At 42.4% G+C, this 20528-nt stretch overlaps 2 protein-coding genes across 6 annotated transcripts in view; one reads left to right on the forward strand and one right to left on the reverse strand.

Annotated features, from left to right (window-relative positions):
- The window catches only part of brd8 (bromodomain containing 8), a 48745-nt gene extending 35536 nt beyond the window's left edge, over nt 1-13209 (reverse strand). For 3 of the 5 annotated variants that reach the window (XM_062970153.1, XM_062970151.1, XM_008104987.3), the window contains exons 1-9: nt 12981-13209; nt 11487-11583; nt 10098-10167; nt 4949-4998; nt 3921-4043; nt 3732-3812; nt 3236-3300; nt 1542-1678; nt 981-1196 (exon numbers count right to left, since the gene is read on the reverse strand). In XM_062970153.1, the coding sequence (XP_062826223.1) occupies nt 981-1196; nt 1542-1678; nt 3236-3300; nt 3732-3812; nt 3921-4043; nt 4949-4998; nt 10098-10167; nt 11487-11583; nt 12981-13209 (1068 nt within the window). The remainder of the gene's footprint in view (nt 1-980; nt 1197-1541; nt 1679-3235; nt 3301-3731; nt 3813-3920; nt 4044-4948; nt 4999-10097; nt 10168-11486; nt 11584-12980) is intronic. The other 2 variants (XM_062970152.1, XM_062970154.1) reach the window with 2 other exon arrangements.
- Nucleotides 13208-18675, forward strand: nhp2 (NHP2 ribonucleoprotein). Its single transcript, XM_003217590.4, has 4 exons — nt 13208-13373; nt 14696-14765; nt 16700-16805; nt 18239-18675. Exons 1-4 carry the CDS (start codon nt 13208-13210, stop codon nt 18362-18364), a joined length of 468 nt encoding a protein of 155 aa, XP_003217638.1. The 3' UTR covers nt 18365-18675.
- Nucleotides 18676-20528: the final 1853 nt, after the last annotated feature.

Raw genomic sequence — 20528 nt, forward strand, 5'->3', positions numbered from 1 at the left:
TAATTGTTGTGCAACTGTGGATTGATAGCACTATCAATCACACTGTTTGCATATTTGTACTAGCACCGATATAATTTTGGCATAATAGATTCATATAATATAAAGAGCTCCCCACACACACTTTATGTAACTTGGTTATTCTCTCCTCCTCCTTTGTCACACTAATATTGACAGAATATATTTAAAACATTTTGTGGTATTTTTCCATTCCCTGAGGTACTGTATTACACAGGTACAACTAAATTAGGCTCCAAATATATAAAAATGGGTCAAAAGACATATCTTGTAGCACCTTATGCTGAAGCATCACTATTTGTGTTCCTCTTGAACAAAAAGGTACTGGGAGCCCAATTTTACAGCAGGAAGCAAATACTGTACATGCATAAATCTTTTCTAAAATTCCCAAATCACAAAAAACCTATCAAAACAGTCTTAACCTGGTGCCCTCCAGATTTGCCAATACAACCACCACCAACATACTCTGCCATAATCGACAACACGACCAGAACTATGTTCCAGCACATCAGGAGGACATCAGATAAGAAAAGGAAGTTCAGGAACAATTGATTATAAACACTTAGAATCCCAGCCAAGAGCTAAATGCATTTCTATATGTCAACATCAACCTTTTCTAACTGTTGCACAATGCAGTGGTTACTATGAAACAGCCTCTCTTTAAATCACAATGCAGCCATGAACTCATTGTGTTGCATTAAGAAATACTCTCTCTCTTTCTCCCAACTCTAAAGTGGTTAATAAATAATATTGTTTGGATGACTGAGATGATGTATGCGAAGCACTCTTGTGCATTTTGGAAGGTGTGCTTTGTATTTATGTATGTATGGCTGCCATGTGTTATTTGGGCTCCTACATCCTCTGTAAACCTTCTTCTTTGAAAAAAGGTTTGTGCCTTTTGTGGTGAAAGTCAGTCACAGAGATTCACCAGGACAATTGCATATATAAAGCAGGGAACTCCATACCAGCCTGGGGCTCGTGGGCAGGAGGCTGCCCTTCTTCAGCAGCTCTGAAAGCAGAGGAGAAGGAGGCGGAGTTGCTTTCTGTCCTAGCATCTTTTTCTGGGTTGAATCATCTGTGACTGGGGTCATGGGGGCATCCAGGGAGGTGGAGCCCAAAGGGGTGTCAGGGATCCCAATGAAGGAGGCAACTGGGGTGCTGGGCAATGTCCCTGGAGTTACCTGAGAAAGAGAAAAACCACACTGTTCAAAGCCACATCCTTGCCATCTTAACAAGACCCACTGACTTCTTCCACCAGGGCCAGTCACCCAGCACACCCCAAGCACCTCCTCCATCACTCCTGCTCCCCTCAAATCTTTGTGTGTCTCCTCCCTATTCCTATGCTAGACATTATCACTGAAGAATGTTCTATGTCTTTGTCACACAGGACAAAGCAAACCTGATTCTCTGGACAGGGCTGCCCAGAAACCATTTGATTACAGAAGGCAAGAGAGTGGGTAGGAAAGCAGAAGCCTTGAGAATAGTAGGAAACACTGAACAGTCTCTCATGCCTGCTGAATCCTTACCCCTGGACTAGTCTCTTCAACACTGGGTTGAGACAAGTCCCCGAGACCGTAGTCTGCTCCTGGAGAAGTAGAACCTGCTGGAGAGCGAACCATCATTCCAGGCAGTCTTCGTGATGTGGTTTTAACTGCTTGACGAGCTGGAGGGGAACAGGCAAAACGTTACATCTCAAATGCTCTCCTTCAAAAGTCTCCTCTGCAGTTTCTGCCACTAAGGTTGTAGCAAGTTCTTCCACATGATAGCTCTAAGAAGCAACTTTCTGACTGATTTTTTCTTCAAACAGGAATATTTCAGGTATTCTGTCTTGGTTCAAAATCCAGACTAGGGCTTCTGCATTACAACTTGTCTTGCAAACTACTTTTTAAAGAGCCATCGGGAACTCTAAAAACTGCATGCAACTTCACAGAGAAGAAGCCGAGAAAGATGAAACTACACAAATGCTTCTATATATTGAATGTTTCTATATCATCATTATTAAGAACATTGTTTTTTTGGCCCAAGGTGGGACATAGGCAGCTTGTAAACTGAAATAAGTTTAGTATAATTAAAAACATACAAAACATCAAGGGTGAACTTTAATTAAACTAATGACAATAATAAAACAATTAAAAACCTACACCAAAAATGACAAGTTTGCTTGAAGTGGTAAGACCAACCACTAGTTTTGATTAGACTACTACATTTCACTCTATGCGGGGCTGACTTTGAAAAGTGTTTGGAAACTGCAGCTAGTGCAAAATACAACAGCTAGACTGGTGTCAGATGTGCATTTTACATCTGTCTTGCAAGAACTACACTGGCTTCCAAACTCAATTCAAGGTGCTGGTGTTGACTTACAAAGCCCTATATGACTTGGAACCATGGTATCTGAAAGACTGCCTCCTCCCATATGACCCTACCACGAACTGAGATTTTCAGAGAAGACCTTGTTTCATGACCCAACACCTTGTACATTAGGTAGGTACGCATAACAGAGCTTCCTTTGTAGTAGTGTCTTGACTGTGGAACTCGGTTTGAAGCTTCTGAGGTGCAACAAAAACAGTACTGTTCCCCATGACATTAAATGTTTTTAAGGCTGTTTTAACTGTTTTAAACTGAACTTTAGACTTGTTTTTAGATTGCTTTCAGAAGTTTTCAAAGAATACTTCAATTGTCATTTAAAATGCTTTTCATCTTTATATTCTGAATTGTTTTTGTATTTTCTCATCACTTCAAGATACAATACAGAAGTGCTTTAAATCAATAAAAATGATGAGAAACTAAAACCATTTAAGAGCAGTACAGAACCTTCTTAAAACCCTCTCCTTAAAACCCTCCAGTTCTAGAAATATGTCAAAGTAAAAATGTCTTCACTTGCTATTGGAAGGATAGCAAAGAGAGAGCCAATATAATCTTTCTAGGAAGGGTGTTGGAGAGACTGGGGCAGCCACTGAGAAGGAGATCCTATCTTGCATTCCCATCCACTGCACCCATAAAGATAGTGGATCTGAAAGAAGACGCTGTTTGGATGATCTCAGAGTACAGGCAAACTCAAAGAATGAGGAATGATTTGTCAGATAGCCTCGTACCTAAGATGAATAGGCAACTAAATTCTAATGGAAATTGAATTCCACAACGCTTATGATTATTCTCAATGTTTTGTGAATAAGCATAAGGAGTTTGATTCTATTTTAGAAAGTCCTGATTTTCAACTAACCCTGATAAGCAGCATCTGTAGCTTTCCTCTTCATCTCTGCCTCTTCCTCTTCCATTCTCTTCTTCCTGAAGAATTTCAAGGTAATCGGTGTCACACAAGGTACTGGATACAAAAGTGAACTGAGGTTCTTCCTACTCACATATTAGACCCTCAGTATTTAAAATGATGTGAAACTCATCAAAATCAAGCCCTCATGAGGACTTTATTTAAAACAAAACAAAAAGTGTCAGAGCCACTTTTTAGAGGCATCTTTAAAGTCTTGCAAAATAGCCCACAATAAGTGAAGATGCAGGAATAATAAAAAGAATGCAAATCACTGGGAAATCTTGTGTAATTTTGCTACATTGATCAATGACATCGCCTAACTATGTATAAAACTTTTTCAGATCCACGATTCCAGGTTCAACCATTCCAACAACATGCTAAGGATAGGCAAAGAAAATACAAGTTGCATAAAAAGAGACCATAACAAAAGAAGAAGAAAAAGATAACCCACACCACAATGTCATTATATAATTCCTCCAGCCTGTGGTCCATATGCCCTGCTTGGATCAGTTCGGCATCCCTCTTCAGCTGCCTGTAAACACAACACAAGAGAGATTTAGTTCATTTTATTCCTAGTAGACTGCCCTCAAATAATCAGGGCATTCCGAAAGTTCCACATTCTAGTAAATCCGAACCATACCTGTATTTCTCCTGAGTTTCCTTAATCATCTTCTTCAGCTCTTCCACCCGTTCTGCTGTCATTTTCCTCACAATAACATCTTCTACGGTTTCTACCACTTCACCTTTCTCACCACGCTTTCTTCTGCACAAAAAAGGAGAGAACCAATATAGGCCACCGAAACAGAAGTGTTTAATCCCCTTAAATTCAGTAACTTCTATTCTGACAAATCCCAGCACACCTGTTTCTAGAAGAATTACGTTTTACTGATGACACCCTGCAATTAACCATAAACACTCTTGCAAAGGCCCATACATACTTTACAACATTTCAAGCCTAATTACAAACACTTTATTTGTATCAGAGTTTGTAAGATGGCTGTACAAAACCATAAAACAAGTTCATTCTTGGCTAATCATTCCGGCTTGTTAGAGCAATTAGACACTACGGAAAGAAGCCACTTCTACAAAAATGCCTACTTATCCAAACCAGACTACTTATCCAAAGCAAGTCCCTAACTCGTTATTTGATAGGATGGTGCTTATTAGAACTGTTTGAGAAAAAGGTTTTGAGTACTTTTGACACTAATTACGCAAAGACATTTTAAACATCAGAAGATAAATCATCAGGAAAAAAAGAAAAATGGTCATGCCTAGCAAAGAAGTCCGATTATCAATGTAGGAAAAACTACTGAAGCATAGGGGAAAATGAACAAGGGAAGCACAAAATATTGTGAAGCAATGGAATAAGAAAAAACCCTGGATATACAATTACCTTGGTATATAATCTAAATATTTAGATTAGGAGAGATTATATGATACACAATTGCTGCCAACCAGACTTGAAAAAATAAGTGGAGCTGGTGAGCTAGGTTTTCACTACTTTGGTAAACTGTTCTGTTATTCCTTTCAAATTTGGAAATAGGCTATAATGCTGATTTGATCTCCACTGTACAGTGTCCTCTTTCTAACATTAACTCCTGCCCTTCCCCCACTCAAAGTCAAAGAATCAAAAAAGCAAACACCACATGGCTTAGCCTTTGAACTCACTTTGGTGTTTCTGTTGTCTCCAGAAGCTCAGAATATTGTGATGCACAATGCTAGGGAAGGAAAAGTAAACAAAGTTCTCAGAAGCTATCAGTTCAGACAATACTAAAAGTTTTTGCATGTAGAGAAAGACATTTTCCACATATGCACACAGTTGGCTCTTAAGAGAAAAAAGGTACACCACTGAGCACATTTATAACTGGCAGAAGAAAGGAGGAAATGTGAAGAAATTCACATAGTCTTGGAAGGGATGGGATAAGTACAGTCTTCAGGCTACATGCAGCCCTTGAGCCCTAATTTTCTGGCCCTCAAAGCCTCTTCTTTTAAAGTTCTGGCATTATTTTCAGACAATTTTTTTATAAAAATCACACCCAAAATCCACCTAATTAATGCAAACATAACAAAAACACTGTCATCCATTCAACCACATTTCCCCCTCAAATACATTGTTTTCTCCGTTTCTCCTTCAAAATTATAAAAGAAGTGACACCATGTCCTTCAGCTGAAGATGTGCCCTGCAGTGGATGGGTTCAGATGTGGAAAATTGCTCCTCTGCTCTCATCCAGTCATAAACCCCTCATTTAGGGCTTGTATTCAAAACTGAAAATTGGGTTACTAAGCTTTTGGGAGGAAGATGCCATATTTCACAAACAGAAGAGAAGCATCAGCCATTATATGAAACAATCCTACTATCAGCACTAGCAACTGCTAACTTCTACATGCCATGTTACCTATTGGAATTAACAGAACCACAACAGTCATGAATGGCTAACCCAGTTTTAATTCCACTATCTTCCGCTGAATTCTTGATGATATATATAATCATTGCACTGGAAGCCAGGGAAAAACAAGCATATTCCATATTACCTTAAATTTCTCTCAGGGGCAGATCCATATATAGCCCTGTCAGTGTAAGGAAACGAGTTCCCTATACATTCAATTTTTCCAATATGAAGAGCAAAGGTCTTCACCTCCAGAAATTACAACAGTAAGTGATAGAATTCTGGCTGCTGAAATGAGTGGTGAGATATCATAGAATCATAGAATAGTAGAGTTGGAAGAGACCTCATGGGCCATCCAGTCCAACCCCCTGCTAAGAAGCAGGAAATCGCATTCAAAGCACCCCCGACAGATGGCCATTCAGCCTCTGCTTAAAAGCCTCCAAAGAAGGAGCCTCCACCACAGCCCGGGGGAGAGAGTTGCACTGTCTCACAGTGAGGAAGTTCTTCCTGATGTTCAGGTGGAATCTCCTTTCCTGTAGTTTGAAGCCATTGTTCCGTGTCCTGATCTGCAGGGCAGCAGAAAACAAGCTTGCTCCCTCCTCCCTATGACTTCCCTTCACGTATTTGTACATGGCTATCATGTCTCCTCTCAGCCTTCTCTTCAGCAGGCTAAACATGCCCAGTTCTTTAAGCCGCTCCTCATAGGGCTTGTTCTCCAGACCCTTAATCATTTTAGTCGCCCTCCTCTGGACGCTTTCCAGCTTGTCAACATCTCCCTTCAACTGCGGTGCCCAGAATTGGACACAGTATTCCAGGTGTGGTCTGACCAAGGCAGAATAGAGGGGGTGCATGACTTCCCTGGATCTAGACGCTATACCCCTATTGATGCAGGCCAGAATCCTGTTGGCTTTTTTAGCTGCTGCATCACATTGTTGGCTCATGTTTAACTTGTTGTCCACGAGGACTCCAAGGTCTTTTTTGCACACACTGCTGTCAAGCCAGGCGTCCCCCATTCTGTATCTTTGATTTCCATTTTTTCTGCCGAAGTGAAGTATCTTGCATTTGTCCCTGTTGAACTTCATTTTGTTAGTTTCGGCCCATCTCTCTAGTCTGTCAAGATCGTTTTGAATTCTGCTCCTGTCTTCTGGAGTGTTAGCTATCCCTCCCAGTTTTGTGTCGTCTGCAAACTTGATGATCGTGCCTTCTAACCCTTCGTCTAAGTCGTTAATAAAGATGTTGAACAGAACCGGGCCCAGGACGGAGCCCTGCGGCACTCCACTTGTCACTTCTTTCCATGATGAAGACGATGCATTGGTGAGCACCCTTTGGGTTCGTTTGCTTAGCCAATTACAGATCCACCTAACCGTAGTTTTGTCTAGCCCACATTTTACTAGTTTGTTTGCCAGAAGGTCGTGGGGGACTTTGTCGAAGGCCTTACTGAAATCCAGGTATGCTACATCCACAGCATTCCCTGTATCGACCCAACTCGTAACTCTATCGAAAAAAGAGATCAGATTAGTCTGGCATGACTTGTTTTTGGTAAATCCGTGTTGACTATTAGCAATGACCGCATTTGTTTCTAAGTGTTCGCAGACCACTTCCTTAATGATCTTTTCCAGAATCTTGCCTGGTATCGATGTGAGGCTGACCGGACGGTAATTGTTTGGGTCGTTCTTTTTTCCCTTCTTGAAGATAGGGACCACATTCGCCCTCCTCCAATCTGCTGGGACTTCTCCCGTTCTCCAAGAACTCTCGAAGATAATTGCTAGTGGTTCTAAAATAACTTCCGCTAGTTCCTTCAATACTCTTGGATGTAGCTGATCTGGCCCTGGGGACTTGAATTTGTTTAGAGTGGCCAGGTGTTCCTGGACAACTTGTTTCCCTATTTGGGGTTGGATTTCCCCCAATCCTTCGTCCATTCCATGTTGCTGAGGTTGAAGATGGCTTTCTTTTTGTGAGAAGACCGATGCAAAGAAGGCATTAAGCAGTTCTGCCTTTTCCCTGTCCCCTGTCGCCATCACCCCATCTTCTCCTTGCAGTGGCCCTATCACCTCTTTTTTCTTCCTTTTTCTACCAACGTAAGCAAAAAAGCCTTTTTTGTTGTTTTTTATGTCCCTGGCAAGCCGGAGCTCATTTTGCGCTTTAGCCTTGCGAACCTTTTCCCTACAGGTGTTGGCTATACATTTGAATTCTTCTTTGGTGATTTCTCCCCTTTTCCACTTCTTGTGCATGTCACTTTTGAGCTTTAGCTCAGTTAGAAGTTCTTTGGACATCCATTCTGGCTTCTTCGCACTTGTCTTATTTTTCTTCTTTGTTGGCACTGTTTGCATTTGCGCCTTGAGTATTTCACTTTTGAAAAACTCCCATCCATCCTTAACTCCCTTGTTTTTTAATATTGGCGTCCATGGAATGCCGCTCAGTAATTCCTTCATTTTTTGGAAGTCAGCTCTTTTAAAGTCCAGAATGCGTGTTTGACTTGTCTTAGTTTCAGCATTCCTTTGTATTGCAAACTGCAGGAGCACATGGTCACTTGCCACTAAGGATCCAACCACTTCAACTGTATTGATCATGTCTTCCACATTTGTTAAGATTAGATCAAGAGTTGCTGATCCCCTTGTTGCCTCTTCTACCTTCTTTACCATAAAATTGTCTGCAAGGCAAGTGAGGAATTTGTTGGACTTTGTACTCTTGGCTGAGTTTGTTTTCCAGCAGATATCGGGATAATTGAAATCTCCCATGACTACTACATCTCTTCTTTGTGCCTGTTTGGTCAGCTGTTGACAGAAGGCTTCATCAAGTCCTTCATCCTGACTCGGAGGTCTGTAGTAGACACCCACGACAAGATCTTTTTGAGTCCCGGTTCCCTTGATTCTTATCCAGATGCTTTCAAGCTGGTTTCCTGGATTACAGTCTTGCATTTCTTCTGCAACGTAACTGTTTTTGACATATAAAGCTACTCCCACTCCTCTCCCCTTTGTTCTATTTCTGTGAAAGAGGTTATAGCCCTCAATGGTTAAATTCCAGTGATGGGAGTCATCCCACCAGGTTTCAGTGATGCCTATGACATCGTATGTGTGGTGCTGTGCTAAGAGTTGGAGTTCGTCTTGCTTATTTCCCATGCTCTGAGCATTAGTGTAAAGACATGTAAGCCCCTGTGACCTCCCCTCGAGCTGTTTATTTGGGATTATTGTGCTCTCTGTACTTGGTCCTTGCTGTGTTTGTGCAGCCCTCCGTTTAGCCTTTTGGCGGTTCCCTGTGGTTGTGGGTAATACAGTGTTCGCCAGGCTGTTGTTCCCTTCCCCCAGTGGATCTAGTTTAAAGTGCGCCTGATGAGGTTTGTGAGTCTGTGTGCAAAAGGATGTTTTCCTACTTGTGTGAGATGCACCCCATCACTTGCCAGTAGTCCATCCTATTGGAAGAGTAGACCATGGTCAAGGAAACCAAAATGCTCCTCTTGACACCATTTTCTGAGCCAGTTATTGACCTGTACTATTTTTCCAGCCCTTGTAGAGCCGTGTCCTACAATGGGGAGGAGGGATGAAAAGATCACATGTACATTATACAGTTTTAGCTTTGTTCCCAGAGCTCGAAAATCATTTGTGATCTTTTGAAAAGTATGCCTAGCGGTGTCATTGGTACCTACATGAATCAACATAAGGTGTGGAGGGTGATGGGGCTTTAGGAGCCTGCTGAACCTCTGAGTGATATGGTGTATTTTTGCCCCCGGGAGGCAGCATGTTTCTCGAGCCATCCCATCCGGTCTGGAAATGATGGCTTCCGTTCCTCTAAGGAGGGAGTCACCTACTACCAAGACCTGTTTCCTTTGAGGATTGATAGGGTCCCTTTTGTGCAAGACAGTGTGTATGTTCCCTGAAGAGTGTTCCAGTTGAAGTGAATCATGTAGTTTAAGCATCATTCACATTGACATTTTAGTCTCATAGAGCAAATTTTGTTGCAAAATCTACAAAAAAACCTATACTGTACTAACAATTATATAGTCTACAACCCTGATGCTGAGACAAAATGTATCCCAACATATTCATCCCCATCCACCCCCAATTATGGCATTTCTTTGTTCAAACCAACATACTATACTGGGACAAAAAATGTTCCATGTCATGTTCATCAAATGATGATAAGTAGAACAGATATATTCTAGTTGTCAGCAGGTTGGTCGTATCAAGTGCAGGGCAAGAGGGGCAATTAATTATCCATGGGTTCATTAAACACAAGACAGTTTAAATTAACCTATCCATTAATACTATACCAAAATTCCCATGGAATCAGAAAACATCTGCAAACACACTCAATTCAAGTTGTTTGTAATTCAGATTTATTCACATGCTCAGAGAGAGGTCCCAAAGACAAACAGATTTCAAGCATGGAATGAAAGCTTATTGACATATCAATGAGAAACTGAAACATCTTACCTTCTGAGAAAACCAATCAGGTGGGCGCCCTGGCTCTGCGAAAGGTTTGATAGCTCTGCTGACAGACACCCTAGAGAAGAATAAAGCAGAGTTGAAGATCTTTAGTCCCCTTTTTTCAACAATGCAATGGGAAAACATTTGGTCTCATGTTCATTGAGTCCTGGAAACCTCAAGATACACAAAATAGACTTAATTAAAATAATCATTCTATTTTACTTTAGGATCATGCCCCATCCCAGAACTTTTTTCACATAATAGGGTAATTTTAGTGCTGAGCCAAAGCAATAGGGGAAGCTGCTTCAGGAGCACCTGGAGCTTCTATTTGAGGGATATCTGTATTTTAATTGCCACAGCTCAATGCTATGTAATCCTGAGATTTGTAGTTTGATGAGGCATCAGCATTCTTTGAAAGAGAAGGTTCAAGGCTTTGTAAAACTACAGTCCCCATGATTCCATAGCATTGAACCAAGGTAGTTAAAGTGGATACATTCCACAGTACAGATGCACCTCACTGTTTCTATTCCATTGCTAAAAGCTTTGGTGTTCTAATACAATAGTTTTAAAGAAGGAATTCTAAGCAGGCAGCAACTGTAATGGGCATGTTACAAAGAGTACATCTTTTGCTGCTGCGCATTATTTTTGGTAGCATTTTTTTAGGATTTTGAAAATTGAGGTGCACATTAGATTTGATGGTACCTTAGACTCGAGTAAATAAGGGTACATACATATTCCAAAATCTGGGTGGAAAAAACTTGAAATCCAACCCCTTCTAATCCCAAGCATTTAAGATAGGGAATGCTTACCTGTACTTTATAAATAAGAACTACAACAAATTAATTTAGAGTTTTGTTCAAAGTACAGACAACTTTGTTAATTGACATTACAATGCACAGGATTTAGCAGCAAGTTTTGGCAGATTGCATCTCCTACTATGAACTTGTCCAGACCCTAAGATCTTCAGAAGAGGTCCTCCTCTCAGTCCCACCACCATCGAGAGCAGAGTTAGTAGAGACACAAGAGAGGGCCTTCCTTCTCTGTGGCTTCACCTCAACTCTGGACCTCCCCTTCTTCCTAGAGAAGCCAGATCAGCCCCTCCCTGCTGTCCTTCCGGTGGAAGGCTAAAACCTTTTTTTTCAGACAGGTTGAGGATAAAGAATAAAATTTTTAAGGCCAATTTTAAGGCTGATTGGCCTTTAGGTATTTTAATAGATTTTAGCAATTTAAACTTATAGCAATTGTATGTTCAGGACTACTTCAATATGTATATGTTGTAGATTTTAAACTGCATTGTTTTTAATGTTGTGAGCTGCTTTGGGTCTCGATTAAGAAAGGAAAGTTAGCTATAAATAACAACAAAAACAACAACAATTGTCAGCATGCATCTCATACCAGTTCTGGTCCCCACTCCGCATAACAGAGGAGGCCAAGCACAGTTTCTCCCGGATGGACCATGGCTCTGTGGGTCCGACACTCAGTAACTTGTGCTCTGGAAGGAAAAGAGAGAGAGAAGAAATAAACACTGCAATGTTGCAACCTGCCCAGATCCTTTTTGTGGCAGCCCCTCAAAATAAACCTAACTACAGTAGAGTCTCACTTATCCAACACTCGCTTATCCAACGTTCTGGATTATCCAACGTTCTGGATTATCCAACGTATTTTTGTAGTCAATGTTTTCAATATATCGTGATATTTTGGTGCTAAATTTGTAAATACAGTAATTACAACATAACATTACCGCGTATTGAACTACTTTTTCTGTCAAATTTGTTGTATAACATGATGTTTTGGTGCTTAATTTGTAAAATCATAACCTAATTTGATGTTTAATAGGCTTTTCCTTAACCTCTCCTTATTATCCAACATATTCGCTTATCCAACATTCTGACGGCCCGTTTATGTTGGATAAGTGAGGCTCTACTGTAGTTATATTTTTAACAATTCTAGCTACCCTAAGAAGACCAGGATACCATTTATAGCAGGCATGGGAAAACTTGGGCCCTTCAGCTGTTTTGGACTTCAGCTCCCACAATTCCTAACAGCTGGAAAGGAAAGGTCCTGAGACTGTTAGGAATTGTGGGCATTTAAGTCCAAAACACCTGGAGGGTCCAAGTTTTCCCGTGCCTGCTCAAGAGACTGTAGTAATCCTATGCTGCTAGGTTCCCGTTCTCCTAGGCCCTATTTGACCACATGGCTAAAAAATGAATGCCCTGAAAAGATGTGTGGCAGCAGATATGTTTTTTCCCTACATGGAAACAAATTTTATGGAAGCTGCTTAAAAAACTAGGTGCCCTGTCACCCACCGTCCTCCCTCCCTTGAATCATAGAGTTGGACGAGACCTCGAGGGCCATCCAGTACAACCCCATTCTGCCAAGAAGCAGGAAAATCGCATTCAAAGCACCCCCGACAGATAGCCATCCAGCCTCTGCTTAAAAGCCTCCACCACACTCCGGAGCAGAGAATTCCATTGCTAAACAGCTCTCACTGTGAGGAAGTTCTTCCTAATGTTCAGGTGGAATCTCCTTTCCTGTAGTTTGAAGCCCTTGTTCTGTATCCTAGTCTCCAGGGCAGCAGAAAACAAACTTGCTCCCTCCTCCCTATGACTTCCCTTCACATATTTATAAATAGCTCTCATGTCTTCTCTCCTGCAGGCTAAACATGCCCAGCTCTTTCAGCCGCTCCTCATAGGGCTTGTCGCCCTCCTCTGGACACATTCCAGCCTGTCAACATCTCCTTTCAATTGCGGTGCCCAGAATGGGATACAGTATTCCTGGTGTGGTCTGACTAAGGCGGAATAGAGGGATGGCATGACTTCCCTAGATCCTATTTATATTCCTTCCTTTCTTTCTTTCCTCCCATCCCGCAAAAGACAGACCCCCACTCACTACCCGTCCCGGCGGCCATCTTTCCGGCTCTGGCCCGGTGCATGCTGGGAAAGGAACCGCGATCTGTGCCATAGAGTGGTGGGCAGTGCTTCCTCCTCAAAGCTGCGGTCTTATTGGCCGACGTCTTGCCTTGCCTTCCCGGCAGCCCCTGGCCTGGGCCGGAAGCGCGGCGGTGCGGGTCTCGGAGGCGCGTGGCTCGTTCTTCCCGGACGGAGTGGTAACTAGCCATGGGTCGGGCCAGCAAGCGCCAGGAGGCCGAGGAGGAGGCGGCGCCGGAGCCTGAGGCCACCCCGGAGCGCTCTTACCACGAGCTGGTGGAGAACGTCAACACTATCGCACAGCCCCTGGCCTCCCGCAAGCTCACGCGGAAGCTCTACAAGTGCATTAAGAAAGGTGCGGGAAGGAAAGAAGGAAGGGGTTGGGCTCGCATCTACTACACCAGGCATGGGCAAACTTTGGCCTTCCGGGTGTTTTGGACTTCAACTCCCACCATTCCTGGCCTCAGGCCCCTTCCTTTTCCCCCTCGGCCGCTTAAGCGGCCGAGGGGGAAAAGGAAAGGGCCTGAGGCCAGGAATGGTGGGAGTTGAAGTCCAGAACACCCGGAGGGCCGAAGTTTGCCCATGCCTGCACTACATTTTAGGATTCATACAGTTTGGTGAGGCACCCAGCACTCTTCGGCAGGGCAGGCCAAAGACCGCGTAAAATGACCACACCGATTTGTGTTTCTTTATTTTGTGTCAAAAACATTGCATACATATGGTTCGAATCCGGGGAATGGGGTGAGTTCCCGCTGTTAGCCCCAGCTTCAGCCAACCTAGCAGTTCGTAAGTAAGTAAACTTTTATTACAGTCAATGACCAGCTCGTAGACCTACCGTAGCAGTTCGAAAACATGCAAATGTGAATAGATCAATAGGTACTGCTCCAGCGGGAAGGTAATGGTGCTCCATACTGTCGTGCCGGCCTTGGAGGTGTCTATGGACAATGGCGGCTCTTCGGCATAGAAATTGAGATGAGCAACAATGCCCAGAGTCGGACACGACTAGACTTAACGTCAGGGGAAAACCAAACCAAACTTTCTAGGTTGTCATTTGCCATTTTGCCAGTTGTCTTTTGATCTACCCACTCCACTTCTGAGTCTGTTCAGAGACTTCCAAGTTGCCCATTCTTGTTTTGCCTCTGGAGGCAGACCCTCATGGGAGTCAACCAGTTGGGATTTCCTGGTTTAGCTGCACACAGGGATACTCTTGCTGTTGCTGGGGGAACATTAAGAGGAATGGTGGTTATCCTGCATGTTTCGTTCAATGCTGTGTTTACCTGCTTCACGTGGACATACTTCTGCCATACAGGGCAGGCATACTCAGCAGTTGAGAAAGACAAGGCCTGGGCTGATGTTCTTATTGATCACTGCCAGTAAGTTTCCACAGGATGTTGTTGCATGCAGCTACTTTGTGCTTGGTATTCATACAGTGTTTCCTAAATGTTAGTGTTTGATATAAGATGACACTGAGATATTTAGGCACCAGTGATTCCATGGCACAGAGCCATGGCAGTCAAACTGCATTAAGTTTGCAATGTAGGTGTACCCTTGGGGAAATGGGAGGTTTTAGGGTAGTAGTCCTGCAGGGAGGAATGAGGGTCTTCAGAGGGCTCTCTTCCAAGCCTCCTTGCTGTGTTGGTGGCTTCCTGCTTACAAATTCTCCCCTTCTATTTGCAGCATCGAAGGTAAAACAGATTCGGCGTGGAGTGAAAGAGGTCCAGAAATTCATCAACAAAGGCGAGAAGGGGTAAGAATCTGAACATGATTCGCCTTGGAAGACTCCCCAGGGGCTACTTGGTGCGCTACTCACAGATACCAGCCCCTCCTTTGCAAGAAAAGAAAGTGTATGGGGTTGGAAGAGACCCCAAGGGTCATCTAGTTCAACCCCATTCTGCCATGCAGGAACATCCAATCAAAGCACCCCTGACAGATGACCATCCAGCCTCTGCTTAAAAATCTCCAGAGAAAACTTCACCCCTCTAAGATAGCAAATTTCATTTAACTAATGAGCATAAAACTATTTCTTGTCCCAGTTGCATTGTATCATGTTTGCAGTTAGCTGCTGTAAGTTCCTATATCATGGGAAAGGCAGGATAAGTAAATTAACATTGGGGCAATCACAGGTGCCTCTCATTTAATTCCTTGAGAGCATTTATCTTGTTTAGTGCTTCTTAAGCTATCTAATATGGGGGATAACTCCCCCTCCCCCGGGGAGCAAGAGACCCTTGACTATAACTACAATATTTCCTTCCTGGAAACAACATGCCAGTAGATTGCTGACCTGCACCAGCCCACAAATTATCGTTTTGGGTATCAGTAGGTATGCTGCAAATGCAAGAATCTGCAGTATTGTTCCTTGAATGGTTTGCTTCTCTCAGAGTTTCCTCTGTGTCAAGTTTGACTCGGTATGGCTGACTTCAATTCAATCATCAGCTGCAGATCTTGGAACTCGGTCCTCTTAACAGTGTTCCTGATTGTTAATGAGTAAATTACAGGATGTTTCAAAATGATAAGGCCCAATTCGAAAGCAGCGTATTTCATGCTAGCAACATTTTACAGTTACAAACAGTTTAATGAGTTATCAGATTTTACTAACCATTTTGAGCCAGAAACAAACCTAAAATATTAACTCCGCAAACGGAAAATATCTCATTAGTCCATATGTTGTGGGATCCCCGTCTTGCGAATGACTGAAGCTAAGGGCCGTTTGTAATTCTTTGAAGTTCTATACCCTGTCCTTTCAAAGGGTAATAGTTTTATTTATGGGTAGTTCATAGTTGCAGAGAAATAGCCATTTCAAATAATGTTCTTATTTAGAAACATTCTGTATTTCTGTGTCATATGGGAGACTAAAATGTGCACAATGTGTCAAAAATACAAACTTTAGTAGGCCACGAGTGATTGCTTATGACGAAGCCAGAAGGCATATAACAACAGCATCAGCAGCATTGCTTTCATTTGGGATCTGCATAATGCTAACCTCAGTGCCTCACACTACTGACCTATTTGCCCTTTTATTTCTCACATTCTGTGTGTGAGAGAGTAAGAGTCTCCTAGGTAGACTCCGATGATGTGAGTACTGACTACACTAAAAAATTTAAATAGCAGAGAATTGGTTTGTAAAGCAGCTGCAAAGATCAGAGCAAACCACATATACTTAGAAATTTTTATCAGATTAAGGAGGCTTATTACAACTATCAACAGTATTGCAGCTTTATATTAAGAAGGGAGATTAACAGTGGCTTTGTTGCTCACCAACTTCATTAAAGAGCAATGTCTAGTCCCCACCCTGTCCACATTCCATAAAGACTTGAAACTTGTTCCAACATGCCTTTAAATAACGGTTTATTTTGTGATCATGGCTGTCCAACTCTAATTTAATGTTTTTTCTATCACTTTATTTCCAACCCAACTCTATTGCTCTGTGTTTTGCACAAGCCTTGCCCTTCCCTCTCATATCTGAACATGCCCACTTTTTCCAGCATTGGTTGTGATGTTGATTGTTGTATTTTTATGATGTTTGTTATTTGTTTTAATTATGTAACTTTGAATTTCTTGTGTATGCTTGGCTTGGTCCCCATGTAAACTGCCCCGAGTCCCTTCCGAGAGATGGTGGAGGATTATAAGAATAAAGTTATTATTGTTGTTGTTGTTATTTTAATGCTATCCTGTTTCTCTTAGGATCACAGTTCTTGCAGGAGACACACTGCCTATTGATGTTTACTGCCACATCCCCATCATGTGTGAAGACCGGAATCTTCCATATGTCTACATCCCCTCCAAAACGGTAATGATTTAGAGGAAGAATGGGAAAGGGACCTTCTTATTTGTGTGTCTTATGGGCCCCTGGTGGCACAGTGCGTTAAAGCGCTGAGCTGCTGAACTTGTGGACCAAAAGGTGCCAGGTTCAAATCTCGGGAGGGGAATGAGCGCCCGCTGTTAGCCCCAGCTCCTGCCAACCTAGCAGTTCGAAAAGATGCAAATGTGAGTAGATCAATAGGTACCGCTTCGGCGGGATGGCAACGGCGCTTCATGCAGTCATGCTGGCCACATGACCTTGGAGGTGTCTACGGACAACACCGGCTCTTCAGCTTAGAAATGGAGATGAGCACCAATCCCCAGAGTCGGTCACGTCTGGACTTAACGTCAGGGGAAAACCTTTACCTTTTACCTATGGGAACTGAATGCAAGTCAAGAAGCTACAGGCAGTCCCTGAGTAACAAACATTGGACTTACAAACAACTCGGTTAAAAGCGGGGCGAGACAACAGGAAGTAAGAGAAATGTACGCCTAGGAAGGGAAACTCACTCCTGGAGGAGTTATCATGGGGAAAAGGTGTCTCCGCTGAAGCTTTCTCACCAATCCTTGTTTCTACAACAAACCAAAATTTTCAAAATCCATTCGTCATAAGGACAGAAAGTGAGGTGCAATCTTCTGAACAGCGACACAGACAGCAAAACAAACACCATAGGGGTGTTCATCCTTCCCTATGCTATCCAAACCTAAACATTACATATTTTTGACTGGAGTTACTCTGAATAAAATGTACCTGTTCAGACTTACATACAAATTCAACTTAATAACACACCTACAAAACCTATCATGTTAGTAACTGGGGACTGCCTGTATTTGCATTCAGTTCAGTAATTTGTAATGCTATTGAAAGTGAGTTGGGGGCATATATAGTGCATTTACATTTATGTCTGCTTTTGGTATATTAGTAATGGCTACTTAATAGAATTTTAAATATGGTGTCCAGACTTAAAGTGATAATGTGCCTTTAACTGCAACCTTAAATTTTGTGATTCATGCTGCCCACATTGAATTCAGAGGCTGATATAAGAGATTCCTCTGTTAAGTAGTCAGGTCAAAGCTAGATACAACCACTTTCCTATTGATAGAAACTCGTGGATGGAGACTCCCTGCTATGCCAGATCATGTTACAGCTTTGTACCAGTTTCAATAATGTCAATTACTGTCAATTAAAATTTCTATAACACAGCAAGGTCATTTTGCATTCTGAAATAAGTGCCACACTGCAGGTTTTATGAGGGTTTCGAAAATTATCACATTTTTATGTGGGTTGACTGGTTTGTCATGCTTTAACAATTGATCGGTTTATCTTGCTTTATGGGACATGTTTATGCAAATTATGACAGTGGAGCTGTCTATGAATCTGTTAAATAATTTGTAAACTAGACAAATGTTTTCTTCTCTCAGGATTTAGGAGCAGCAGCAGGTTCAAAACGTCCAACTTGTGTTATCTTGTTCAAAGCTCATGAAGAATATCAGGAAGCCTACGATGAGTGTTTGGAGGAGGTGGAAGCCCTTCCGCTCCCATTGTGAGCAGCATCAACAAAATATGTTCATGGACTGATTTAAATTGCAATTTAAGTTCATTCCAGTTGAGCTACAGCTACACAGATTTGGGACATTTGGACAGGAGAACTTCCCTTGAGTAAATTACTGCAGCTAATACTGTCTGCAGTCCAGCAACTCTTGCCTGCTTTAACTGAGTTATGAAGTGTGTTTCTTACAAAATGGGACTTACTTTGCAATGAGATCTACTGCCTGTTAAGTGGATATATCTGGCTGTAAAGTAAATCAATGGCATTCTTATTGGAATATAAATGCAATAAAATGTTTTTTAAAAAATCTTTTACTGGCTGTCCTGGCCTACACTTGCAGTAGATAAGTCATCCACTTTGTTTTTATGCAGCCTTTGCATATTCAGTATACTGTTAGGGACACAAGTACACTGTGAAGGTGGGAAAACTGAATACAGTAGAGCAGGGGTCCCCAAACTAAGGCCCGGGGGGCGGATGCGGCCCATCGAAGCCATTAATCCGGCCCCCACGGCACAAGGGCAGAAGGGGGTTGGGCTAAATGACCCAAGGGGTCTCTTCTCTTACAACCCTTATTATTAATATTAATATTGAAGCTGGGAGGCCATCTGTCAGGGGTGCTTTGCTTGTTCTTTCAGTGCACAAAGGCAGAAGGGGGTTGGACTCAATGGCCCAAGGGTATATTATTATTTTATTGTATGACACAGCAAACAAGATAGACATGCTGGATTTCGTTTCACAAAATCACAAGTCGAACACTTCCCAAGTGTCTAGGACTGTGATATATTTTCGGATGACACGCGCAGATCCCAGTAGGGTGGCCTTTTGCAGCTATTATTATTATTATTATTATTATTATTGACATTGAGGCTGGGAGGCCATCCGTCAGGGGTGCTTTGCTTGTTTTTTCAGTGCACAAAAGCAGAAGGGGATTGGACTCAATGGCCCAAGGGTCTATTATTATTATTATTATTATTAACATTGAGGCTGGGAGGCCATCTGTCAAGGGTGCTTTGCTTGTTCCTTTTGTGCACTAAGGCAGAAGGGGATTGGACTCAATGGCTCAAGGGGTCTCTTCCAATCCTCATTATTATTATTATTATTATTATTATTATTATTATTGCTCGGTGGCCAACTATAGTCCGGCCCTCCAACAGTCCAAAGGATCATGAACTGGCCCCCTGTTTAAAAAGTTTGGGGACCCCTGCAGTAGAGGCAGGACAAACCTTGGAGGGCTTCTAAGACTATTGTAGCAAAATGGTCCCCATAATGGCTGAGGGATGAAGAATGTGCCCCACAGCAGGTACACTCACACAGTTGCCTTATGCTTGGGGGGGGACGGGGAAGGACTAACAATCACAGCCACCCCCCACCCCAAGCTTAGGACTGCTGCATGCACATCAACACAGCCCTGCACCTCAGGAGGAAGGAGATGAGTGATTGCAGTCAATGCACTAGTGACCACTTCCTTTTAAGTCTGAGCTGCTGTGTGAATGCATATGTGCATTCACACAGCAGCTCCACATCTCAGGTAGTGGCAGCTGTGGCTACTGGTGGTGTTCCCCTCTGGGTGACAAACAGGATAAGTTCTGTGAGTTTGTTCTTAAGTTAAATTTGTATGTAAGTTGGAACAGGTAATTTTTTTAACTCCAGACAATTTTTGTTTAGTTTTGGATAGCATAGGGAAGGGCTAACACCCCTGTAACGTTTGTTTTGCTGTCTGTGTACCTGTTCAGAAAGTTTCACCTCACTTTGTCCCTGTAACAGTTGGATTTTGACAATTTTCGGTTGTAGAAAGGAATGATGACAATGCTTCAGTAGAGACACCTTTTCCTAATGGTAACTGTTACATGACTGAATCTCCCTTCCTATGGGTAGATTTCCTCACTTCTGGTTGTTTCACCCCCATTTGCAAGTCGGAGTCAGATATAAGTTGCATGTTTGTAACTGAAGGACTGCCTGTACTTAATAGTTTCAGCTAAGTTTGAGTTCAAAATTATGAATTGCTACTTCTACACTGAAATGAAATTTCTCTGTTTCAGTTTGTAATCTAAATTTGTTGTTCTTAATCTTGGATTACCAAGATAATTTGGATTTCAGCTCTTGGAAGCCCTAGTCATTTCTGGGGAGTTGGAGGATGAAATGTTGAGAACTAGTGCTATCAA

Source organism: Anolis carolinensis, chromosome 2 (assembly GCF_035594765.1).
Source record: "Anolis carolinensis isolate JA03-04 chromosome 2, rAnoCar3.1.pri, whole genome shotgun sequence".
NCBI lineage: Eukaryota > Metazoa > Chordata > Lepidosauria > Squamata > Dactyloidae > Anolis > Anolis carolinensis.

What these genes read in the sequence shown, in the direction of transcription:
- nhp2 (XM_003217590.4), top strand. Translation starts at nt 13,208, where the DNA reads ATGGGTCGGGCCAGCAAGCGCCAGGAGGCCGAGGAGGAGGCGGCGCCG. An exon ending in ATCAACAAAGGCGAGAAGGG is followed by an intron (nt 14,766 to 16,699) that starts GTAAGAATCTGA and finishes TGTTTCTCTTAG; the next exon opens with GATCACAGTTCTTGCAGGAG. An exon ending in TCTACATCCCCTCCAAAACG is followed by an intron (nt 16,806 to 18,238) that starts GTAATGATTTAG and finishes TTCTTCTCTCAG; the next exon opens with GATTTAGGAGCAGCAGCAGG.